The sequence below is a fragment of the Cyprinus carpio genome, chromosome B9 (assembly GCF_018340385.1).
Source record: "Cyprinus carpio isolate SPL01 chromosome B9, ASM1834038v1, whole genome shotgun sequence".
NCBI lineage: Eukaryota > Metazoa > Chordata > Actinopteri > Cypriniformes > Cyprinidae > Cyprinus > Cyprinus carpio.
In genome coordinates this window covers 25,705,321-25,733,308 of record NC_056605.1, presented here as the reverse complement: position 1 = coordinate 25,733,308, position 27,988 = coordinate 25,705,321, and the positions used below count along the sequence as shown (strand labels likewise).

The 27,988-nt window shown below is 36.6% G+C and overlaps 1 protein-coding gene across 2 annotated transcripts; it reads left to right on the top strand.

The window, feature by feature from the left end:
* Positions 1–1,251: 1,251 nt before the first annotated feature.
* LOC109062260 (tissue factor pathway inhibitor-like) lies at positions 1,252–27,945 on the top strand. 2 transcript variants are annotated; one of them, XM_042730514.1, is made up of 7 exons: positions 1,252–1,450; positions 17,947–18,147; positions 23,264–23,434; positions 24,346–24,432; positions 24,650–24,718; positions 26,602–26,781; positions 26,966–27,945. In XM_042730514.1, the coding sequence occupies exons 1-7, from the start codon at positions 1,369–1,371 to the stop codon at positions 27,031–27,033; spliced, it is 858 nt and encodes a 285-aa protein (XP_042586448.1). In that variant the 5' UTR covers positions 1,252–1,368; the 3' UTR covers positions 27,034–27,945. The 2 variants fall into 2 exon arrangements, with proteins under 2 accessions (XP_042586448.1, XP_042586447.1); XM_042730513.1 differs by having other exon boundaries at positions 1,255–1,450; positions 17,944–18,147.
* Positions 27,946–27,988: the final 43 nt, after the last annotated feature.

The following is a 27,988-nucleotide window of genomic DNA, read 5'->3' as shown; positions in this document are numbered from 1 at the left end:
TGTTATAATTCGTAAAAAGTTGTACCCGCCAACTGGCTACTGACACTGTTACATGGACTCGCCCTGCCCCCACTGCGGAATAAATGCTACTCTGGCCCATTAAAATCCATTTTAGAGGGCTCTAGGAGATTGTCGCTGGACACCACTGCAAGTTCAACATTTGCATCTACTTTTTTTTTTTTTTTTTTTGGTTCTGCCCCTGTGGAATTAAGTGTCTAAGTTTCATTAACCTGATACTTCCTCTAAAGGTGAATCATCATTCCTCTAGTCAGATACAGTTCTATTCACAAGGGCAGGCAAGAGCAGTGAGTCACTAAAGAATACAACTCCAGTTCCAGTAATCTGAGTGTTAATGGCCGGATTTCAGGATTTTAACATGACAAATCAGGAATGAGGAGGAAATAGATCAACAAATTGAGGAAATATATTAGACCATAGAGACTTATGATTTGTGAACCAGAAGGCCTAATATTTTCAAGTTAATTGATTGATTGAACCTTAATAATTGATTTATACGTTTTACAATATCTGAATGATTCGGTGGCAAATATTGGCAAATCAGCCTTAATCTGAATGTTTAAACATTCAGACTGAGTTTGTTATGAAGAGTTGTTTGCTAAAAACCTTGAATGACTCTTCTGAGTCCATTGTTTATAAGTGAATCGAAACACACATATCTTGATTCCCGAACGAATGACTCTTATGAGTTGGATCTTTCTAGAACTAAACTATTATTAAATTATTACTTTTCATGTCGCCTCGAAATAAATATAAGAATGAACCGATCGTGACACCTAAATATATTACTGATTAATTTTACAACTTGGAGATAGGCTACACATGCGTTTTGCTGTAATCAGGTTTTTTTTTTTTTTTTTTTTTTAGCATAATGAAGTGAATAAATGTATTATTACCACTCATTTAGTGATAGTGTGCGATATATAGGCCTATATAGGAGCAATTTGATTGCATTATGCTGCCTCATTAAAAGCAGGCTACTCCTATACTTTTTTTTAAAAAATTATATATTCTGGACTTTGGAAATTATATGATTTAGCAACAGACTAGGCTACTGTGAGCAGATAATAGGCTACAATATGGAATTGCATTACTTTCTTTAAAATAGTTTTTACCTCAAACGTAGTAAAAGAATCGAACTGGAATCTTTAAAGGGAATCAGAACAAGAATCACGAAATTCTGAACACTACAAGAACGAACGGTCACTCACCCGGAAGTGCGTGACACACCGACTACCGCGCAGTCAGTGAATACTTGGAGAAGTTGACTATTTAGAGGCACAAACTAAACTATAGCGTACTCACTACTCCACATAACTCTGGAAGCGTGTGATTGCCTCGCCTGCTGGAATGGCTCCATTACTGAGCTGGTCATGTAGACCGCTGCTTCTACTGCCTCTTATTGGAATATGTTTCACAAAATTTGCAAGAGGTGAGTTCTTATTCTTTTTTCGAACGATTAGCCTATTATTTTATAACATAAGTTCATTTCACAAAGGTGGAGGGAATATGCGCTTCTAAAGCACTTCTGGAAGTTCGAACAGAAGACTCAGCTGTGATAATTATACTGATTTAAATACAGTAATGAAAGTATTATAGCATAGCCTACATATAATATCCCATTTGTGGTCAGAACTTAAAGCTTATGCTAACACGACTACTGCAAGGAAATTAGACAATATTGACATGTTATAAGTGTTTAGAGGAGCTAAAGCTACTTTAAAGGTAATATGTGACGGATTAAGTTTATATTTTAGATCACGGGTTATTTGTAAAGATTGTAGAATTGCATACTAAATACTAGGTTGCTTACTGCGTCCCGCCAGGCAGTGGGAGTTTGGGAGTTCTGGTGGCTCAAAAGTTTCAGCTCAACTTTGATGATTAAATCCAAAACAAACTTCAGATTTTTGTCAACAAGAGCTGTGTGCTTTACAGCCACAATTTCTAACCGAGATGAAACTCGAGGATTGAAAGTATTTAGGGTCATTAAAATGAGCATTTTGCGCCGGGACTTTTGTTCTGTTTTGTCTGTAATAAGTATGGGAAGATGGCTTTTTAACTTTTGGGAACTGGAATTTAATATTTAACTTGCTAGGTGTATTCAATCCCTGCAATGCAAACAAACGTGTTGTAGATTGTTTGGCTGTAGTTTTTGTTTTGCCTCAATAATGTTATGTAGTTTGTATGATTTTATTTTATTAAAAGACGAAAATGTACCTAAATGCCATTTTACATGTTCTTAGTTTATTTTTACTTGAGGAAATCTGTTAAAATTAGAAGAACAAAATAAGTGATTTATTTATAAAAGTGGTATTGCTCGACCTAATGCTTATTGCCACCAATTAGTTCACCATTTAGTTACATTTTATGCCATTCAATTTTTTTTTTTTTTTTAATCAGTGTCAGAACTTTTATTATTGTTATAATAATAATAATAATTACAAATATTGCCTCTTAATAAAAACTAAGTATTAATAAAATCTCCGGGTGTTGGTTATAAGGCATTTATTTCTTATTTTCTAACCATATATAAACACCCATTTACGCCAAATGTTTCATTTAAATCAGTTTATTAGTTCTCAGTCTGAACAATTATGGCTGTTACCTGTAATATTAAATCAGTGTTAAATACAAAAGTATCTGCAAATAATGCATCAAATATCTATATTCCGGTAGCATTTTTGCACCAAGCCCTTGTTAATTCTTGACCCTGACTACAACAATTCCAGCGTATACAATTCTGATATTTTAGTTACAGAGACCATTATAGATCTCATTATGGTTGGGATATAACATCAGTAAGATGTGATTGCTTGGTTGTTAATGTAATATTTTCTCAGCACCCACCCCTTGGATCCATAGCTCTTTAATATGTTACACACTGGAAACCGCTTACGCTGAAGAAATGTGTTTGTTCCTTTTGGCTGCAGTCCAAGCATTGTGAACTTTTAGACCTGCTTAACTGCACCAATCAATATGCTGGGTCTCTATCCTCCATAAATCTCTTTAGCGTCTCTGAATGTGTGGAGGTCACAATCTCAACTCAACGCTGTTGCTGTTATGATGAAAGGATTTGTTTTAATTAAATGATCTTTAAAAATAGATTGGTGTACATTTGGGTGCGATGAAATATAAATAGAACTCTGGCTTGTGCATATGTTTTTTATAATCTGTCGGCTTGACACTACTTGCTTGATGTTCTTTAGGGAGATTTTACTTTGACTACTTATTTGAAAGAAGATGCTTCTTTCCTCTGAAGACTACAGTGCGATTAAATATGGTTTATAAAAACCTTATATGAACTTGATTGAGTACCACAGGATAAATTGAAGTCAACTGTACGTGCACCAATTACTTGGAATTATTGGAAATTTAATTTAATTTAATTTAATTTAATTTAATTTAAATTTTAAATTTTAAATTTTAAATTTTAAATTTTAATTTAATTTAATTTAATTTAATTTAATTTAATTTAATTTTAATTTAGCATATATCATATATTTGACCAAAAAAAAAAAAAAAAAAAAAAAAAAAAAAAATCTACCACATAATTTTTGGCTGTTTATTTTGCTGTTGTCCACCTGGCACAATGCATAGAAATAGTAGTTAAATTTCTTTCAAAAGATTCTGTTACATTTGCACTTCAGTCTGGAAAAATATTGAGAAAGAGATGTTCCTTTCTGTGAATAATGGGTCTGCACTCTAATATCGGATGAGAAGCTCACATAAAGAGACATCCACTTTCGCCAGATGCGACCTCCATTCTCAAGATGCTGCAATGCAGAGATCATATCTTCTGATATGGCGTGACAGTTTGTGAACAAGTGATTTATTAGTAACCTTTTCGATGAACAAACGTGTAATGAATTCTCGTTATTCTAATGACGTAACTGACAGTATTATGAATATTATATGACAAAGGTTACGTTAATTAACACATTCTGCAGGATTTTATATTTGTTTATATTTAAGAAACACTCTCATCCTCATAAAGTATGTTGTTGGCTTGGTACATTTGTTTGGACATTATGGCTACTTCACATTAATTTTCATCAAGAAATTTTACTGAACCCCGCAAAGCCATCCTAAGCTGCAAGACCCATAATCCTCACTCATTTTTTCTTTCTGGGTTAAATATACCACTATTAGTCATGCCTCATTGAATGAGTCATTAGAGGAAGGCTTGTCTGAGCTGATAGCTCTATCTTTTTCCTGAGGTCTGACCCTTTTTCAAGACGAATGGCTTATTTCAGTTTTTGTTGAGACACTTCGCAGAATTGCACAAAGCTCCTCCCTTACAGGACTTTTGAATGGTCTGTAAAAGTCAAAGTGCCATATCTAAAGTTCCAATGAAACATCAGGAGAGGTCAGAGAGAAGTGTGCTCTCTTGATTAAACTATGACAGAGACTGTAATTGTGTCTGTCATTCCTTACACATTTACTCTGAAGAAGAATCCATGCAAGACTGATACCGTTAAATATAGACTTATATGGTTAAACATGCAAAATGTGCTCATATGGCAGCTGTATTGCTCAAACACAGTGTAAAAGGAAAAATATATATTGTAACTACCCAGGGTCCTTGTGTGGGCTGTGAAAAGCTGGGTGAGATTAAGGGCGCCTACACACTTTTATACCACGTCAGTGATGTGAATACATTGATTTCAGTAGCGTGTCATGAAAGCATATAAACACAAGGGTTTTTATGAAAGTGACAAAACAATTAGCCAAGGAGAATGTCAGGGAGGCAGGTACAGTTGTGTATTCCCGCTTGATTTCAACTTGACAAAGCTTTTCCATGCCCTTTAACAGAAGTGTAAAAGTAATGGTCGACTGCCATTAAATTGTACTTAAGTTAAAAGTACAAATGCTAAGTCACAAATATTCCTAAGTACCTTAATCTTCTCATTTTTCTGACTATGTAAGATGTTAAACTAAAACCAATATTCTGAAACCTAAAATTAACAGCAGAAAATTATACAGTGGTTTGACATTTGAATAAAATGATTAATAAAGAATAATAATCAAGAATAATCAATAATGTTCAAACTTAATGCAAGTTCATCTATCAACAGTGATGGCTATAAAAGAATAAAACACATTACTTATAGTTCAAAGTCTGTGTCTGAAATGGATAGTCCAACGAAAAATGAACATTGTTATTTATTCACAATCCTTGCAACAGAAAATAAGTTATTTATAGCAGAATGTCTAAACTGATCTTGTGTGTACAACGAAAGCGAATGAGGACCTTGGCTGTCAAACTAGATTTTAAAAGTGAATAACAACATAAATTTCACTCTCTACATTACATGTATCAAATAATTTCTTGATGCTTTCATGCTCACATGATATGGTTCTTTTTTGTTGTTGTTGTTGTTTGTCATATTTGGAATATTTTTGGAACTTTTGGAATTTTAATAAACTTGGTATCCAAAGACCTGATACCCATCCACTTTCATGATGTTCGGAAAAAGCATAAACTTTCTTCAGAATTTATTCTTTTGTGATCCTGAAGAAAGTCAGGAAGGTTTGAAATGACAATGATGGTGGGAAAATGATGACTTTATTTATTCATTTATTGTTTGTTTGTTTTTGTCAACTAGTCTTCTAAAAACTTACACCTTATCAGTATTTACACTAAAATAAGTTAACTGTCATAGGCTGCTTTAATAAAAGGCTATTGACTGAAGAAAAATACAGTTTTTATTACCAAATCATTTGGGAGAGATTTAAGGCATAATGATGTATGACATATGTGATTTTGTCATTTTAAAGAATAAATGAAATTGTAATAGTTTAATAGTATTTTTTTTTTTGTTTGTTTGTTGTTGTTGTTTTTTTGTCCTTGTAAATGTAACTGAATAAAAGTAAAATTATTCAGCTTTAACAGAACTCGAGTATAGTACAGATTCCCCAAAATAGTGTAGTTGAAGTACTATTACTCAAATACTTTATACCTTACCCTTTAAAACATATTTTATCGCACCTTTTCATCAGATGAATCCCTCATGTGTAGGTGCCCTATAAGACAACTGTTCAGTGAGAATTATCATCAGGCCCACATGGAATTTGTGCCCACAGAGCTCCACAAAAAGCTTATTTCAACAGAACCGGAACATACGCAACAAGCCCACACTTGCCACATAGGGCTAATTTGACAAAGAATTCCACATTTTTTTTATTTTTTTATTTTTTATTTTTTTTTATAAAATGAGCAAAAAATGTCTGCTGACTCTGTCCGGGCCTGCTGGGCCATATACTGTATCAAATGTTCCACAATGACTCTTCGTTAAGATGACATCATTGCTTTGCTTTCATTACAAACTAGCTAAGCAGTAGGGTTGAGTCAAGGCATGTTCTGACAATGTTCTTTGTCTCCTTTTTAAAGGATCCTAAAGGAACTGTATTAAGATCATATATCAAGACTGCAGTATTGCAAATAGCAAGTTACTGTTTGTTACTTATAGCAATATAGCACGGTTGAGAAGTTTTAACACTATGGGTTTTGCATGCAAAATACACTGGATTAACATCAAAAGTACTCATGTGGACTATATTTTGAAAATTATCAGCAAACCTTTGCTGTTTTTTTTTTTTTTTTTTTAAATGGAGAAAAGATTTAATTGTGGCAGGATCATATTTTTCTTCTATGCCAAAGTTACTTCTGCAGGGATCAAAACAGTTATAGAAAGACGCTGTGTTTTAGTGCTTTAAGTCTTCTCATTTACATGCCTTTAAAAGAACGTGTGCTTTGTGTTTATGTGTATGTCTGCCTTCAGCCATCTGTATTAAATCTCAAAATATATTAAAAAATAACCAAAGCTCCTTTAAGGCAAGTCAGTGTACTTGGCAACCATGTTAGCAACACCCCCAGCAGCTATTTTCTATCACAATAGGCATGCAAGTGCAGGTCCTATCTACTTGAATGTGGAACTGCTTGAATGTGGAAACTGTCATATTGTGATTTCTTCCATTAAAGGAATAGTTCACACAAAGATGTGCTCACCCTCAGGCCATCCAAGATGTAGTTGAGTTTGTTTGTTGCATGGTAAAAGTATATATTTCAGATTCAATATTAAAGATATTATAAGGGGACAGGTAAATTAAAGGAATAGTTCACGCAAAATGGAAAATTTGCTAAAAATGTCACACCCTCAGGCCATCCAGTAGATAAGTTTTCTCACATCATTCACACATCACTTGCTCACCAGTGGAACCTCTGCAGTGAATGGGTGCCGTCAGACAAAAGCACTACTCCAGTCCAGTCATTGTACATATTGTGAAGTAAATAAAGCATGTTCGTAATAAACAAGTTTATCACTAAGACATATTTAAATTCAAACCACTCTTTCTATCCATAATATTGCTTTCTCTAATGAAAAAGTTAAAATGCCTTCAAGATGTGTGTGTGTATATATATATATATGTATGTATGTATGTATGTATGTATATATATATATATATATACATATACATATACATACATATATATGTATGTATATAAATATATATATATATATATTTTTTTTTTTACAAGTATAGAACTTTCTGCTTCATGTTAGTTGATGGACTGGAGTTGTGTGGATTACTTGTGGATTATTGTTATCAGGTGTTTGGATTCTGACGGCACCCATTCACTGCAAAGGATCCACTGGTAAGATAGTGGAGGAATGCTAAATTTCTCAGGATCTGTTCTGTTGAAGAAACAAACTTATCTACATCTTGGGTGGCCTGAAGGTGAGTGTATTTCTTTATTTCTTCTATTTCTTTCATTTATCAGATTATTTAATTTATCCCTTTCGATATCTTCAATATCAGTTATGAAACTAAACTATACTTTTACCATGCAACATCTTACCCTTGCACTTAAAAGTGTCAAAGGCATGTCTAAATTCTTGCTTTGACTTAGTTGAACAATGTCGCCAAAAGTATCAACTTGTTTCATGACATTGTTCCCATGGTAAGAATTATTGTGAAAAAACAGTCAGAAGGTCTCCCAGTTTGATCCCGAGACCTTGTTTGATCTGTTGCATTAACTCATGAGATCATGACACCAAACTTAGAACCACACTAAGGTTTCTCTCTTCAAACTCTACTGCACTGACATTTCAAGCGCTAGAATGGTATTCATGCATGCATAGACAAATATTGGGTCTCATCTTCCCTCTGACCTTGAAAGCTTTTGTACCATGATTGATGACATTTCACGACTACATTGTGTTTTTCAAGGATAATCAGTGTCATTCAGGGAATAGTCTACACTCCCCAATAGTATGCGGTGGGAAATATTTTTTATTACGGTAGGGTTTTTGGGCCGTTTGTAGTCTAGCAGAGGTTATCAGAACATTTTTCATAGATTATGTGGAGATAGATTACTTACAAAATGTAATAGTGAATGAGTTTTCTACTGCCTGTACTTGTTTTATGTATAGCTAAGCTAGTAGTAAAGAAAAATTACTCTATTTCCTGCTTCTTACAATATTCTCTTGGGAAAATTATTTTCCAAACATCATTTTAAAGAGAGTTACACCATGAATTTAGAGTTGTATAAAACAGATTGTATGAATACCCTTTTGCAATTTCTATGAAATATTTTTACATTGTTTGGTTAAGATTCTTAATTTGGTAAACCTTTTTGTAATAATGCACAATATTATTTAAAATATACACATAAAAGTTGCATCATTTTATTTTAAATAGTCTTACAATATACAGTGTGTTAAATGTGAATACCAATTTACAGAAGTAAATAAATATAACAAAGATATTACCTGAATGAAAATGTTTTTAAATCACAATCACATTTTTTTTTCTATAATTTATTATTTCCAGTCTAGGTCTCCTTGAAAAGGTCTAGGTAAATATTCCAGAGGTCCTTAATGCCTGGTTTTGTCAGCCATGTTGAATTTACATAATCATAAAAAAAAAAAAAAAAATACCACAAAGTGTCAAAGGTAATCACCCATAATGGGTTGAATGTAACATCAATGAATGGTTAATGGTTAAAAATGACTTTTAAAGATCTTTCCATTGTAGACACCATATATCAGAGGACTCAACAAGCAGTTGACTGAAAGTGTGTGTAAATATCCTTGTACAATACAAATCTGTATTCAATATGAGGCCTTTAAACCATGCTGATTTATTTGCCTTATATGTATTCCTGCCTGCACACATTTACGTCAACCGCCTCGTAGTGCTTAATGGGAGATCAGTGCTCTCAATTTCCCATTTTCTGTATTGTGTACAGACTTATTGCAGAAAGAGATAGAGATCAGCCAGTTATGACTTTCACCATAGGCGGTTAACTTGCTCTACAGCATACCACGCAATGCTGTGGGATATTTTTCCCCTCTAAGCCTTATGTTTAACGTATGTCCAAATCAAGTGTCCCATATGGTTGAACAGGCCGGTGACCACACATTCATTTAAAGAGCCTCTCATGCAGTCAGTTGCAGACCTGACAATGATTAATTGGGGTGTACAGGATTATTTGCTTCAGCGAGCCCTGCACTGCAGACCTCAGATAATTGCACCTGGTGACAACAAGGAGGATTTTCTGTCCTGCATGAGTTTCATGAGATCCAACACGACAAGCTTTACTTGGTCACCCATTGTTGTTATCTGTGAACTGTAGTAGAATAAACAAGTTCTGACCTATCTGGGATTTAAAGGTGTTGCAGTTATTGCTGAAGTGGAGGATTTTGTAGACAAAGACGATCTGCAATGGCACCGGTAAACAGGCCTAGACATGGATCAAGCCTGGACGCCTGACAATAGTAAAGCAAAATAAGTCAAAACTTTGTCACAAGTCAGTGCACAGCATAAATAAAACAAAACACCTGTATAGATTTTTCTGTTTTTTTTTTTTTTTTATTATCTGTTGACATACTTTCTCCTACCCCAGTCAGGGCTCAGAATTTACTTTTTTACATGGTAGCACTGGTGCTCCCAAAAGTTAGGAGCACCAGCAAAATTTAAGGGGTGCCCACTGAAAATTAAGGAGCACCACAACTGCCAATCGAGCGGAATGGTGGGCAACATCATGCCGATTTAAAGCAATCAATCGAACCTGATCCTGAATATTTTTCCACACACTTGTCCTGGCATTTCTTGTTGATGCACTGATCCTGATTTTCCATGGCTGATTTCGATTGCCAATGTTTTACAAGCAAACGACCTAATTCTGATATAGGCGTTTTTTTCTCTCATTCGACAAAATCAAATGTTTCCGTATTCACCATGTATTTGAATGCCAAAATATTATTTATTATGTAGCCTATGTTCCAACTCTGACCCCCGACGCATGTGGCAGGGCATCCAGATCATCAGTGACTACAAGCCAAGCAACTCCACTCCAACGGTCACGGACGTCTCCTTCCTTAACGAGCTAAATGACTTTTATGCTCGCTTCAACAGCGACAGCAAGGAGACGGCCACCAAAACCACACACTCAACAGACCACCAACCTCTCAAACTCACCTCCACAGATGTCCACACTGCATTGAGTTGGATCAACGCACACAAGGCTGCCGGCCCGGACGGCATTCCTGGACGTGTGCTTAGAGCATGTGCAGAGCAGCTTGCAGGGGTCTTCAAAGACATTTTCAACCTGTCCCTCACCCAAGCAACTGTGCCAACATGTTTTAATTCGGGGAGGAGTGTTTCGGTACCGAAACACTCCTCCCCGATGTGCTTAAATGACTACCGCCCTGTAGCACTCACACCCATCATTATGAAGTATTTGAGCGATTGGTCCTAGCACACTCTCAAGACTGCCTCCCACCCACACTGGACCCACATCAATTTGCCTACCGCAGAGAAACAGGAGCACAGAGGATGCAGTATGCACAGTGCTGCACTCTGCACTCACACACCTGGACAATAACAACACATATGTACGGATGTTGTTTGTTGACTTCAGTTCAGCATTTAACACCGTCATTCCCTCCAAGCTGACCAAAAAACTTGGAGACCTGGACATTAACACCTCCCTCTGCAACTGGATCATGGACTTTCTGACCAGCAGACCTCAGCATGTTAGGTCAGGCCATACCCACTCCACCACCATCACTTAACACCGGCGTACCACAGGGCTGTGTGCTGAGCCCATTCCTCTACTCCCTCTACACCCACGACTGCAAGCCTGTGCATGGATCCAACTCCATCATTAAGTTTGCAGACGACACCACGGTGATTGGCCTCATCAGTGACAACGATGAGACTGCCTACAGGGAAGAGGTACAGCACCTGGCCACATGGTGCGCTGACAATAACCTGCTCCTTAACACCAGTAAGACAAAGGAGCTCATTGTGGACTTCAGGAAGAAAGGAAGCACGCATGACCCCATCCACATTAATGGGATGGTTGTTGAACGTGTCTCCAGCTTCAAGTTCCTGGGAACCACCATCACGGAGGACCTGTCCTGGACCACAAACACCTCCAGCCTGGTTTAGAAGGCTCACCAACACCTCTTCTTCCTCAGAACACTGAAGAAGAACCAGCTGTCTTCAGCCATAGTGGTGAACTTTTACCGGTGTGCGATCGAGAGCATCCTGACCAGCTGCATCACAGTCTGGTATGGGAACTGCTCGGTGGCTGACCGCAAAGCACTGCAGAGGGTGGTGAAAACTGCCCAACGCATCACAGGGACACCACTTCCTGCTATTGAGGACATCCAGAGGAAACGCTGTCTACGTCGAGCTCGCAGCATTCTTAAGGACTCCTCTCACCCTGACCATGGACTGTTTAACCTCCTGCCCTCCGGGAGGTGCTTCAGGAGCCTCCGAACAAGGACCAGCAGATCTAGGAACAGCTTTTTCCCTACAGCTGTCTCCTTACTGAACTCTGCCGTCTGACACCCCCCACACCATGCACACAGACTCCTCCCCCACTTCATCACTACATCTGACTGATTTATTTATTTATTTACAACAAGCAAAACAGCAAACTTGCTATTACTTGCACTACTGTCTGTTCATCCAGGAACACTGAATAACCCATTTGCACACTGAAATATTTTCTATGCACTTTACTTTTCATTGCAATAGTGTAAATTGTTCATATGTTCATAGTTCTGCCTATAGTGTACATACACTTCACATATTTCATCTGTATAGTATGTTCATAGTACACCTATCTGTATATCATGCTGATAGTATTTAAAATCTGTAAATTTTGTCCATAATACTTATCTGTATAGGTATTGTACATATTGTAGACCTTGTATATTCTGTACTTACTGCTTATTGCACTTCTGGTTAGATGCTAACTGCATTTCGTTGCCTTGTACCTTACATGTGCAGTGACAATAAAGTTGAATCTAATCTAATCTAATCTACTTCACTGACGTTCCAAAACAAAATGTGTTGCATAACATCATGGGAATACGGTGATAACACTGAAGATAATCGGAATTGTAAAATGTTTGCTTTTATTTGTGTACATTCACAATACAAACAAATATTTGTGCTTTTGTAAAATAGACCTAAAGAAAAATAGTATGCTGCTTTCTGCCATCTTCTTTTCCTTTCGCGCATCACAAAAATGAACCAAAACTCTGAATACTAGGCTACTTGTCACAGTTTTTTCTTTTGTTTTCTTAATTTATTATATAAGTAAAAATATATTTCTCGTATAGGCCTATTTATTCGTTAGGTTATATATATTCTCTGCTCGCAGAAGCGCTGCAGGTGCATGATGTGATATGACCATGTGAATCCTCATGTTCTGTTGTTTGCTGCTTTTTGCTCATGAAAAATGAATCCCCGGAAAACAAATGTTAGTAGGCTATTTTAAACGGGTCACAGACACTTATCCTTTCTATTTTAATTAAATTCTAATTTAAAATAATATAGTCGGTCAGCGGTTAATAATTGGTTAATGTGCAGCGTTTGTTGGTTAGGAGAAATAACCGAAATGAACATCCCTAATCTGAACAAAACAAAAACAGCAGACTGGCTAAATGAAAATGCTAATTCACTCTCTTGACAGCAGATGGCGCTTATGGAACAGCAGAAATACAGTGTTTTCTTGGTTACCGCTATAAACAAAGCAGCTCTGCGCTTATAAGCACGACTTTAAAAAGTATTATACGGAGGTAAAACAAAAATACCATATAAAATTTTCTGAAGACAGTAAGAAAAACACTCAGAAATACATTCATATAAACCCCCACTCTCAATTCAGTATTTAAGATTTTCTCAATAAGATCCCTACAGTATATATAGGTGTTTTGTTTAAAAGTAAACAAAAGAATGTTTTGAAATAGTGTTACCGATTGTTACAAATATTGTAATTTAAAACAACTTTTTATTACTTTTCCATTTTTATACAATTTTAAAATCTAATTTTTCAGCAGGCATTAATCCAGTCTTCAGTGTCACATGATCCTTCTAAAAAAGTAATTTGTGTATACTGAGTCAATGCTCTAGATACATTTATTATTATTAACAATGTGGACTGGTATTTGGTAACACAAGTGACAGAAAAATTACCAAAGGCTGGAATACACTACATGACTTTTAAAATCAAACACTAGGCATCATACACTTACCGACTTTGTAAATAGTGACAAAGGAAAACTGACCACATGACTGAGGATCATACACTTCCAGACTAACAAACTCATGCAAAAACGTGTGCTTTGTTGCTAGCAGATGTATGAGAAAATAAAGACAATATGTGCTCTAAAATCGTCTGAAAATATTAAATATGTTTGATAGCCTCTGACTGGATAGAATCAGTCTGAAGCTAAAACATCAGAGTTTGTGACCACCATACACTACGCGATTTTCTATGGAATCTGTCAACTCAAATCTGCAGACTGGCTCTGACTTTTGGCATCTAGCATCAACTTCTCCAAACTGTAAATTGGCGGAAAATTGTGGCAAAAATCATATAGTGTATTACAGGCTTACGTTGACCATTAATGAACATTAGTTTGATTATTGTGTAAGGCCATGTTTGCATATTCATCAAGATAACCAGGCTGCCTTGCACTTACTTTTCCTTACAATTTGACTGTCTCCCTCCACCCTCAAAGTCCAGGTTGCTGCGATTGCTGTGAACAATGACCCCGTAGAAGGGAAGTCAGTAGGTTAGCATGACCTGGTCATCAGGTTCCTTAGGGGGGGCCGAAGGTTAAATCCTCCCTGGCCCCCCTCCATACCCTCTTGTGACCTGTCTCCAGTGCTTAAAATACTATAGCAGGGCCCATTTGAGCCTTTTCATTCAGTTGAGCTGAATTTTTTTTTCATTGAAAACTCTGCTCCTGCTTGCACTGGCCTCCATCAAGAGGGTAGGGGACCTGCACACATTTTTGGTCGACGATTTGTGCTTAGAGTATGGGCCGGCTGACTCCCAGGTAATCCTGAGGCCTCGGCACGGCTATGTTCCAAAGGTTTTCACTACTTCCTTCAGGGATCAGGTGATGAACCTGCAAGCGCTGCCCCTGGAGGAGGCAGACCCAGCCCTTGCTTTGCTCTGTCCCATCCGAGCCCTGAGATGCTACGTAGACCAGACACAAAGCTTTAAGACCTAAGACCAGCTCTTTGTCTGTTACGGAGGCCGGCAGAAGGGGAAGGCCGTCTCTAAGCAGAGGATGGCCCACTGGATTGTGGATGCCATCACCCTGGTTTATCAAGCACAGGGTGTGCCCTGCCCGTTCAGGTTGCGAACTCACTCTACTAGAAGTGTTGCATCCTCCAGGGAACTGGCTTGTGGTGCCTCGCTGACAGATATTTGTAGAGATGCAGGCTGGGTGACCCCCAACATGTTTGTTAGATTCTATAGCCTTCGTGTGGAGCCAGTATCCTCCTGTGTTCTCACCTCAAATGGGTAGTGGCACTGAGAGGCCCTGGTTAGTGTCGGCTTGCTAAAACTGCTCTAGAGTGTCCGTACTGTAGACCCTGTCAATTTCCTCCATTCCCTTTGGCAGCCAGACACGGCAGAATGTCCGGCCCAAGGCCCTCACTCGCCGAATCCTTGAGAACCAGTAGAGGGCTGGGTTCCATATGTGAGACCTAAGTGGATCCCATATGTGTAAAGTCCATGGTATAACCTCAGAGCCCTTGTTTCCCCGGCAGACTTCTGCCATTTCCAAGAGGTTTACAATCACCTCCAAATTTCCATTTGTACCTAAACAGATGTTTGTACCTTGCTCCCGAGACCTCCTTCGGGAAGGATGGAGATTTTCCCAGTGTTATCTAATCTCACTGAGCGGGTAGTGCTATGACAATGGTGAGTGGTCTTCTTGTTGCGAGCACCGACCTACACCAAAAAGGGGCACAGGTGGCTCGCACAGGGCACTGGAAGGGGCACTGGAAAAGGGAGCATCCATTGTGCTTTGGTAGGGAATCCCATTTCATCGGTCACTGACGTGTCGTCGAAAGTGAAAGACTGAAAGGGAACATCTCGGTTACGTATTGTAACCCTCATTCCCTGAAGGAGGGTTACACAGACGTCACGTCCCGTCGCCACGGCTGCTGTACCACTGCTGAGTGGCCCGGTCACCAACTCGGCTCCTCAGCAAAAACCTGGTATGCATTGCACCTGCTGCCTCTTTATGCTCAGGCTATGATCAGCTGCAGCTGGATGCAATAGTTGCATGCCAATGTGCATTGGCTCATTTAGTTTACACTCAAAGTAGTTTGGTCTCTCAAAGCAAGATCCAAATTCGTCGATCACTGATGTGACGTCTCCATTCCCTCCTTTAGGGAGTGAGGGTTACCATACGTAACCGAGACATTATTAATTTACAAATGACAAATACGTTGCCACTCATCCTTAGTGTCATTGTGCTGACGGCGTTATTATTCATTGTCTTGTTGCGCAGGTAACTAACAGCAAACATGAAATGTTGACACCTGTAAACAGATATTTACATACATTGTGCTTTCCGTCAGACTTAGAGTTCATGAATGTTTTACTCTTTTCAGATACTGACCGATGTGCTAAATTCCACTTTGTGATAAAATCAACACTTCTCTTTCATGAGGGGTATAAAACAAGCAAGGGCTGAGTCTCAGCATGTGGCAATGTGCCCAAGCTCAGCATCGGCAATGAGTCTGGCAAAGCACCAGTTTTGGGTTGTCCTGACCACTATCCAAATTGAGGTGAATCCAAGCAGAACAAATATTCAGAAAAAAAAAATGGCAGTTGAAATTTTATCAGCCAGATCTGTTTTTTCCATTATAGACATAAGTTTTTTGGAGGAAGTCTGCAGGTCCAGGTATTGTCTGTTTTATGATACATGTGTCAGTACGTCACAAATAGAACAAGGCATCAGTTTAATGTTGGGTTTTGTCGCACCACTCCGCATCAAGTGTAGACAGCGTCACTGATTGGTTTTACTGTATTTTGCCACGGCTCGTGTCCGGTGTAGACACAGTGTTTAATGTTGTTGGTGAGGAGGAAAGTCTGTGTGTGTTCTATGCCTCAGTGGACAGCATGAAACCCACAGTAAATAAATAAATAAAAGAGAGAATAATAATAATAATAACAGTTATTCTCTCTATGCTATTTTTCGGTGTTTCAAGTGATGAGGGTGTTTTTCCCCTGTAGGTTTTTTAAATTACAAAAGCATTAATTAAAAGCATAAAATACTTTAGTTGTCTAATGTATATTACTGTACATAATATACATTATGTACAGTAGCTCCCACAGGAAAGAAAAATCACTGCTTCAGTTTTACTCTTGAGCAGATCTCACTTGAGAGTTACAAAAGAGATCTCAACAGTGTCAATTATACTCAGATTTACCAACACATCAAATTCTGCAAAAAGTCTTCAAAGGTCAAATTACATTACTGTTCATAAGTTTGAAGATTTCTTTTAAAAATTAGTACTTTTATTCCGCAATGACATTAAACTGATCAAATGTGACAGGAAAGACATTTATAATGTATAAAAATGTATTAAAGATTTATATTTCAAACAAATACTGTTCCTTTGAACTTTCTATTCCTCAAAAAATCGTGTTCAAATGTATCAAGGTTTTCACAAAGATATTAAGCAGTTTTCAACATTGATAATTATATGAAATGTTTAATTTTAAATTAATTTTAAATTGTAACATTTCACAATATTACTTTTTTATCAAATGAATGTAGCCTGCATTCTTGTATGAGCATTCTTCTCTGTCTGCATTAATTGATGCAAATAAGAATATTGATGCTTCAGTTATTTTTCTACAATGGCAAACCCATCAAGATGTATGCTATGGGGTGTGTGTTTCCTGCTTTTGTGCAGGCAGGAATTTTATCCAGAGTGTGTGGAATACCTCTCTCCAACCCGAGGGCAGTGTGGAGAGGGTATTTTAGAGTGGAGAGCTTTGGGGAGATGAACATCAGGATCTGACAGGATAAGTGATCCAACAGCCCGCAGGATGCTGTCACTCAAGTCCAAGACCATCTGTTACTTTAGTCTATGGCACATTGGATTCAGTCTTTGTTGTATGAACAGGAAGGACTGCGGAGTTCACTTTACCCAGCATGCTCTTAGAACAAACTAATACGGTTGGTTCTTGGTAGGGATTAAGAACCTATTCCAGGGGGAAAGAAAAAACTATTTGATTTAAACCATCCAAATTTACACTCAAGAAAGAGTGCTTTATCTTCCTCGTTGGATTGAGAGTGGAAAAGTGTAGGAGGTTCATCCTGATTTAACCAAGCGTTAAACACCAAGGGCAAAGCTGTCAGATCCCTCAAATCTACAGACTATCATGTCAGTGAGACCTCTTTGAGCAAATGCTCTAGCTCTATTAAAAGTAGGTGTACTGTATAATAACTTTCCAGTGCCAGAAAGCTCTTTCACCCCCTACAAAGCCTTAGGTGCGAACTTAGTTGCCTTAAATTTACCACGCAGAGTTTTGTGAATTATGTCCGAAGCAAATTATAACTTCTGGCTTCCTTCCACCCTCAGCAGATGGAGTGAGGTCTGAACTCAACATATTCCATCACTCATGTGCCCTGAAGAAAGACGAAGGGCCATGCAAGGCAATAAAGGACAGGTTCTACTTTGACATTGACACAGGTCGCTGTGAACTCTTTGAATACGGAGGCTGCCAAGGCAATGCAAACAATTTTGAGACCCTGCAGGAGTGTGAGAAAATGTGTCTTGTGAAAGGTAAGGCAACATTTACTTGACTTGTGCTCTTCTATGACAAACAAAAACAAATACAAATATATATATATATATATATATATATATATATATATATATATATATATATATATATATATATATATTTTTTTTTTTTTTTTTTTTTTTTTTTTTTTTTCAGAAAATGTCAGAACTTGTGTAAAATAACCTTTAGATTCAGTGCATCTTTCAGAACGAGGAAGAGGCCTTTGTGTTAGCCAATTCCATTTTCGCTCAGTATATTGGATGACCTGACCAAGACTCATGTGTCATGACAGTATTCCACACACCCATGCTACAAACAGCAATCCAGATAAGCATATCTTGGGCAAAGTAAAAGCAAAGATTACTAATATAGTATTAGGCAATAACTTATGAGAGACTGTGCTATATTGTGGATGAGTCAGAGCTAAGGAACGTTTTTAGGCTCAGTGCCCAGCAGTGTATTTACTTTTAGGTTTTGAGGGGTTTACTGCTTTTATGAAATTCCCAATACATAACAAAAATATTACGGAATTGGATTATTTAAATAAACAAATTCATTATGTACAACAAGTTCCAAATGTCTGAAAGTACTAGTGAAAGTGCTTCTGTTTTGCATTTTTCTAACAGTGATGTTACTGCTAACTAACACTGAAACTTTAAAAAATTATTTTTGACACAAAATAAAATATAAATATTAAATGAAGAACCTAGAACATTACTAAAAGTGAAATAAAACTGTATTAAAGCTATATAGGCATTTTAAAATGACAAAAGCACACAACAAAATTACATAAAAGTTAACTAAAATTAAAACTTGTATAAAATAAATAAAGTATAAAAATAAATGCTAACTCAAAATATTTTATTATATACTGTTATTGTATATAAACAATAACAACATAATACTATAGTAAAATAAATTTAATCAAATTAAATCTTTTTTTGCTATCAGCATAACAACTTGAGTAAAAATATGATATAATATGAATTTAAAAATGTCTTTGTTTTCCTTTTTTAATTTTACAAATAAAATGGTATTTTAAGTCTTTTTTAGATGTTATGTCATAGTTTTGGGCCCCAGTGAAGTCACTGACAATAACAGAACATTAGTCTATGGGTGCAGCACAGTAATGTGGGTGTTGTACGTCATATCTGTACTTTACAATGGCTGTATTCATCAGCATCGAAAACTACTTCTTGTTTTATAACCATAAAAATAACATGCATTCCACCATATACTTTTATGGGAAGAGTTCACCATGAGGGCGCCGTTCCCAACAACTCATTAACGGCCCATAAAACAACAATAATGCAATGCATTGGTGTGGTACTGCAACTATGGATCAGTTTAGACTCAGCAAGTTTTATAATTATAACCTACACCACATTACTTTGTAGAGGGTATGAAATATACTTCAAAAAATATGGGACCAAGTTAAGAAGAGAAGAACAGTTGTTTTGTTCGTCATGCTTTTAAACAAAGACATTATTGTGTATGTTATATATGTTGGAAGAAAATACATGGAAAATGCGTGTATTATAGCCTTTCAAAGCAAAGCTTTGATGAATAGAAAGGATTCTAATGCAATTGTTTCATCTTCAATATTGGCATTAAATTAGTATATAAAGGCAAAAATGGAAATTACTCGAGGTCGCAGAGGAAAATTCATGGCAACAAGCCCGAGTTGAGATGAGAGAGATGAAAGATACCATTTAGGCAATCTGATTATTTCAACAAGAATAATAAGGAACTCTTGGTCCTTTTCCTAATAAAACAAGGACAAATGTGCAGTTCACAGAAAAGTCAGGCCACATTGGATTATTTACAGCACATTGGTTGGTTGGGTGAGTCATATCTCATTACGCTTTCCAGTGGGGGTCATTGTGATTTGGACGGGCCCCTGCAACCTCGCCTCCTGTGAGAGGTCATCATAATAATCAGCACAAAACAGACGGTGTCATGTGACTGCTAAACAAGCCTTAGTCCCATCACAGCCACAGAGTGGGAAAAACAAAAATTTTGCGGCTCATTTGGACAAACACCTCCAAGGACATGAGCTCTCGTAAATGCCTGCAAAGTATTGCCAAAGATCTCCCATGCAGGCAGAAGAGGAAACTGACTGCTGTGTTTGGATTCATTTCTTCACCACATGCCCCTGATTATTTGCAGCTCTGCCAAGTCAGTTTCTAATTTCTGCAGCCACCAAACTTGCTTTTTCTAGTTATAGAGGGAGTATTTAACCCTTTAAACATATCAACCCTTCTAACACAGTATCTGGTCTTCAATGAACCAAAGAGGGTTTATGTCACACTCCTCTTGGTCAGTGCTCTGATGTTACTGCCTGCTACATTCTTTAAAAGAAATCCAAAAGTTTTTTTTTTTTTTTTTTTGCAGCAATGCTACAATGCTATGGAAGAACTATTTTGATTTCCCCAAAGAAACTTTCAGTAATCAATCAGTTTTTAAAAGAACCATTTTATTTTCTAAAAAGCCCCTTTTCCAATAAAAGAACCTTTTGTGTAAAGGAAAAGTTCAGTATTCTTAAAAATAAAGGTTCCAAAAGGGGGATTTCGCAGCGACGCCATAGAAGAACCATTTTTTTGCGAGGTGGGGGGGGGGGACCTTTCAGTGAAGAACCTTAAAAGAACCTCTTTTTTTGGTCTTAGAGTGAAGGACATTTTAATAATCTAAAGAACCTTTTCAGCTATGGCCATTCTTAATAGAACCATCAATACCAATGCTACTCTATTTTTAAGAGTGCATGGTTGAAGGTTCTTCATGAACCATAGATGCCAATAACAACCATCAAGAAATGACTCAAGACAGACCTGTTTATGTGCATATCTCAAGCATAACCTTATTTTTATATATATATATATATATATATATATATATATATATATATATATATATATATATTTATATATATATATATATATATATAAATCTCTTCCTCTCTGTTTTCTCTGCACTGTAACACTGCATTGCAGTACTGTGAGTATTTTTGGCTCTTGATTGTCATGGTCCTAATTTGTTAGTCACTTTGGATAAAAGCATCTTCTAAATGAAAAGCAACAATTAAACAAGCTCTCACTGTTTGCATTTATGCACTTAAAATTCAGATTCAAAGGGAATCACTGAGTTTATGAAACAAACATCAGATAATAAACCACTGCGAGAAATGACTAATGTCTCCATCTAGTGAATCAAATCATCAGTGCACTTTAAAGAGTGGTTTGTTTGTGTTTTTATATGTAAAGTATGAGACAGAGAAAGAGATAGATCAACTGGGAGAGAAAGATCATTTTCTAAAACTTTTTTCCCCTAGAAAAAAAAGTTTCTTTAGAAAAATTTTGTTTAAAATTTTGATACAGGTAGGTGTTTTGAGTTGTGTCCCATAGGTGGTATGTGTATTTTTGTGTCTCTGCTGGCAATAGATGGAATTGAGTCAATGAGGTGTATTATGTGTTGTGAGAGCTATCCATATAGCATTTACAATCATCTGAATGGGAGTTGCTCAGCTGGTGCAGAACCTACTTGAAAGTAGCTGTCTTGCTGCCATCTTTTTTAATGAGCACTCAGTTAAACATACTGCGCAAGTCCTGTACTTGTGAGTAAATGATACATGGAATGAGAGACACTAGCCTGGCATCTAGACAATCTCCTTTCCTAAAAAAACACCCAAGAGGCTGTTCAGGACAACAGCAGTCTTGAATTATTCATTTTGGTTAGTGTTCTAGATGTATCCCATCTACACTTCTGCTAGAAGTCAAATTATATTGACTACGACCATTTAAAACTGCATAATTCATTTGCATCATTTCAATTCAGTTAATTTAATTCCGTTTATTAGGTGTCCTTGTGAATGTGTACTTTTGGTCACTGCTGTATGTGAGTGGTCATTTGCTAAGCTTAATTAGCATTCGTCTACCACTCTCGGTCAGGGCGACTGTCTGGGACGTAGAGTATCAGAACACAGTATCTAATGCAGTGAGTTTAGCTGCAGCCTGATGAATTCTCCCATTTTATTATGTACAACAAAGTGTGGAAATTGTGTAAGGGCTTGATGTATGTTATCTGTCATTTTGCATGCAAGTTTTATCAAATTCAGCAGTTTTTGAATGACTGGGATAAACCAGCAAATAAAATCTGATGAAAATGTTGTTATATTGCATTTTAGAGTTTACTATACCTTTATGTCATCATTTATTTTGAGATATTTTGAAGAAAAAAATATATGTTAAGTTAAAGTTGGTGAGCTTCAGTGTTATTTTTGGCCTTATTGACTTTCATTGTATGGACCAAAAGCAGTTTTATTTTCTGCTCACTCAGAATTTTTGTCCTGACCATAATCGCATTTTAATCAATTTCAAGCAGTAAGTGAGACTGCAATTAACATTTACATATATATCCAAAAACAGCAACCGGCTTTAATCTGTATGGTCACTTTGTGACATTTATGATCAGGTTAGTACAACTCATCCTTCCTCCTAAATCAGATTTATCCGAAAGAAGAGAGAAAAACAAAATACCCTGGTGATTTCTCCCAGCTGATTGGATTAAAGCTGCCTTTCTCCATGATGAATGACCACTTAAGTGAAATATTTTAATTAGCAATGGCCATAAATAAATTCTGCATTACAGGGCAAAAACGTGGCAGGAAATTAAGTGATATTTTTAATCTGTGGAATTTTGGAATCCAGCCAACAGGGCATGTGCTATAGATGGAGCTGGAATATATCAATCACTCCAGTCTGTCTGTGGCTTATGGCCAGGGTGTTTGTTAAGGGGATGGTAGAGCTGGTTCTGCTGAAAGCCACTGCTTTAGAATTCAATTCCAATATTTGTCTAGTTGTAATTTTTGCTTCAAAATCGTGTACAAAAAAGTGCTTTAAATCCTTACACTGAGCTGTAAACTTAAAGTAATAGTTCATCCCCAAGATGGAAAATTTGCTGAAAATTGCCCCCCCCACTCTATATTTCAAAGCATGGAAAAAAAAATCACTACAAACACTTTTAATTTATGTTCATGTTTACAGTTGATGAAAAAGAAGCTTTAAATAAAAAAAATCACATGATTTATGGTCTGTCTCATCTTTTTCCTTGTTTTTGTAGAGGATAAGAGTCCATGCCATCTGGAGGAAGAGCCGGGGCCTTGTCGAGGAATGGTGCCTCGTTATTATTTTGATTACAAGAGCCAGGAATGCAAGCGATTCTATTATGGTGGCTGCTTTGGAAATGCCAACAACTTCAAGACCATAAAAGAATGCCATGAGAGATGTCTACGTATGTACCAGCAACATAACATTTCTCTTCTCTGCAATTTTCAGTAATGACATATAGTTTTTATACAAACCCTGTGATTAAAGTCATCTGCATGACAAAGGTTACAGCCTTTTTATATTCTGATCTCCATAACCTTCATTCCATAGTGCAATTAGCGCTTTTAATTTAGCCTATTGTAATTCAATCCACATTCTGTTTTTTAGCAGTAATTTGAACAGCCAGAGTCAGTGCAGAACTGCAAATGTAGAAACTTTCTCAGTGCATTTAGTGCTAAAGGGGTCATATCATTAGGAATCAAATTATCCTTGAAGGATAAGGACGTTAAAACTAAACTGGACCCAACAGCAAACAGACAGCTTGAATGTGTTAGAGCAGCACTGTATCCAATTTCACATGTGAAGAGGGCATTTACACAGATGTCTTAAAGGGACAACAGCCTGTTAAAGGTCAGAGAGAAGGTGAAAACAACAACAACAACAAATCTGGCAAACAAAAAACCCTTGACTAAAACTATAGTTGTAGATGACTATTCCACATACAGTACTATAGATGCTACAGAGATTTATAGGCCTATTAAAACTAGTTATAAAATTGTACACAAATTTGCATAGCTTTGACCATTCCCTGCAGATCCCATCTTATCACACATCCTATTGGTCAAACTACTTTTCAGTCATTATTTTCAGCAAGTATAAAAACAATAGGAAACCCAGACATTTTAGGCAATTTAGAAATCCCAGCCAGGACATGACTGGGAAAAAAGGAGGTTATTCCAAGTATTAAACTTGGAAAAACAGACAGACAGGAAACATGTTAATAGTACTAATAGTGCTACCGAAGAGAAAAAGACTCGCCTGTAACAACAGTACAACAAAGATTATCTCATTTTTCATTTTCTTTCCTCTTTTTAGCTGCCTCAAACCACATGGAACAAAATGCTCCATTAAAGCCAGAGGAAGAAGAAGCCAAACTCAAAACAGTACCCGACACCAAACATGGTGAGATGAGTCACACATCCTGCTTGTTGATAATATCAGAACACCTTTTTATTTGTACTGGATATTTTTGCAGTGATCTGTAGGTTTGATCTAAGGTGTGATGAGCTATTTTGTTTGTTTTGGATTTTTGCTGGACCTTTAAACACATGCAACACCACACAAAAACAAATGTTTTATATGAATCATATTTGTTGTTTGTGTATTTGGTGATTTTTAGTTGAAGCTCCATTGATTGCATCACATTTTCCACTGCAGAGAATGTCCCAACCATCTGCAGAGGAAGCAGGTGAGAGTCACACATCTCACACACGTGTGCAAACACACGCGCGCGCACACACACACACACACACACACACACACACACACACACACACACACACACAGGCAGAGGGTTCTAGACAGCTGTGCCTTCGTGTCAGACAGTCTGTTTGTCTGAGTCCAGAGGGCAGCGTAGCAGGCATTTTTTTCTGCCTCCTGCTTATTTTGACAGTTAAGAGCTGCTCTCTACTCCGCAGCCCCAGGGCACATGACATCCTCGTCTGGCAAACAGATTGCACAGAAATCTGCATCAAATATGTGATTTTGTAATAATAAAAAACTGAATATCAGTTTTTGTAATTGCAAGTATATTTTGTTGTGTTAAATTACCTCTTTTTCATTCTAATTGGATTTGATCTATGTTTTTTATTGTTTTACTGTTTTATGGTTTGTCTTGCTTGTTTTATGTTAACCCTTTGATTTTGTTCAGTACTTTTGCCAGCTTTGCTGAGATATATGTGCTATATAAATAAACTTTACTTACTAACTTACTTGGGATTTGGGCTCTTGAGGGGAATTGCAAACAAACTATTAAACACTTGCAAATTTCTGTATTTACATGGTTATCGTGTTAATAGGAGAGCTACATATTACTCCACATTTGCCTCTTCTTGCCTTAATCACAGTAGTTAATGAAGAATAGTAAGTGATGTTCACAATCATGTTAGCGTTCTGTTTTACTAACTTATCATTGGCAATTTACTTTCTGGGTTAAAAGTAACTGCAAATTAATTACAATAATTGCTTTTGGGTTAAAAGGGTGACTTGGATGCACAAAAGTGCTGTGGTTCCACTGAAGGACAATGCTTAGAATTTACTGCCACCTAGTGGATCAAGTATGTAAAGTCGAGTTGAGTTTGTCATTCCAGCTAGTATGAATAGTGTGACGTGATGTGACATACAGCCAAGTATGGTGACCCATACTCGGAATTCGTGCTCTGCATTTAACCCATCCAAAGTGCACACACACAGCAGTGAACACACACACAGAGCAGTGAACACACACCCAGAGCAGTGGGCTGCCATTTATGCTGCGGCGTCTTGGGAGCAGTTGGGGGTTCGGTGCCTTGCTCAAGGGCACCTCAGTCGTGGTATTGAGGGTGAAGAGAGCACTGTACATTCACTCACCTCACCTACAATCCCTGCTGACCCGAGATTTGAACTCGCAACCTTTGGATTACAAGTTCAAATCTATAACCATTAGGCCATGACCCCTCTAACCATTAGTGCTGCATTGATGTATTTTTATAGGCCATCCCAGAAGTTAGCATCATCCTGGTTTCTAAACATAAGCTATAAATGAACCACAGTCACTTAGTGACCACAGTGACTTCAATGTCAGCACCACGCATTCAGTCTTTATTTAATTAAAAAAAAAAAAAAAAAAAACCCTTCCCTGAAAGTTTGAGTTAGTATAGTTTGTAAGAAAATGATTATAAACACAATGAGTCTGTACACTGCAATACAATTACAGTAATCGGTACTTGGTCGCAAAGAGACATGAAAAGTGGCTAGTTAATTGTTTAATTGTGTAGCAGAAATGCAGGGCAAACATTAATATATATATGGTGAGCATGGTGAGATGAGTCACACATCCTGCTTGTTGATAATATCAAAAAATAATCTGAAACTAATATATATATATATATATATATATATATATATATATATATAACACAGAATAAAGGTAGCAATAATCTATACACACACACACACACACACACACACACACACACACACATATATATATATATATATATATATATATATATATATATATATATATAAATATATATATAATTTTTTTTAAACTGCTACTGATATTGCCAACCTATTGTTATTGCATTTCAGAGTTCAATCCCCCAGAATTCTGCTTGAGTCCAGTTGATAGGGGCGATTGTGATGACTCTGTGAGGAGATTCGTTTACAACACCAGGACTAAGAGATGCCAGATGTTTCGTTACAGTGGCTGTGGAGGCAACAAAAACAACTTTGTCCACAAAAGACACTGCATGAAAATGTGCATGAAAGGTGTGTCTTCTGCAGCCCTTGCTTACTTTAGAGGGTTTGATATTATAATTGAGGAGAACTACACAGTTTAGTGTCAATAATGCTGATGCATGCTCAAACATACGACTTTGGTTCCAGTAGACTACACCACAAGAAAAGTGAAGTCTGTTGTTGATTCTGTATGTTCAATGTTTTCTCTTTTCAGATCACAGCCGGAGGAAGCAAATACGGATAAAGACGAAGAACTCAAATATCTTGTTCCGATCTGTCTAGGTGGACATATACAGTGTTTTTCATGAAACCAAATCCTAAACCACTCTTTAGAGAGGAAAAAATAGAAAATAAGAAACAGCAGCACATAGTACCTCTCTGACCCACAAACTGTTCTTATGTATATAATTATCACAGTTAATGCATTTTAATCTGGGCTTCATATATAAAGACATTCTATTTTAAATGTAAAACATAATCTTACACTCTATATTGTTTTATGGGGAAGAAAAATTAAAAATGACTCTCTCTCACACACACACACACACACACGCACACATTTTTCTTTTTTTTCACATTTCCACTAATGGATCTATTTAACACTATTTATGGCTGTTAAAAATAATTGCTAAAGATTCTAAATCCTTTGTCTTTCTTTTCCTTTATTTTTTATTTTTTTGTAAAATTTTTCAAACCTACTAATTCTTAATCTTTTTAATGGTAAATCTTTAATATGTTTATACAGTACACTCCAAAAATGTTTTTTTATGCCCTCGCACTGTGACGTTGACTCTTGCCATTGTTTGTATGTAATGACTAGATGCAAATAATGAGTTTTTTTTGTTTGTTTGTTTGTTTGTTTTTTTAATCCAAGACACAGTGATTGAAAGTTGAGTCTAACATAAAAAATCATATAAAATGTGACCAACAGATCATCACTAAGAGAACCACTTACCCCTACTGTATATGACTGCATAATTTACTAACATCTTAAATTACCAAAAGAGTACCAGCGATTCCATTGTGAAAGGACTTCTTGATGGTTTGAAAAAAGAAAGTTCATAAATATGCTTACAACACAAGATGGAGCTGTTACTCTTAAAAGACATTTTGAAATCCACTCCTAGTGGCTAAAATGCTTTTATATGCGTTCTTATTAAACAGTTGTATTTAAATAAACTTTCTTTGTTTTAACTGCGACTGTAATTAATTATGTTATTAAAATTAAAATCTGCTG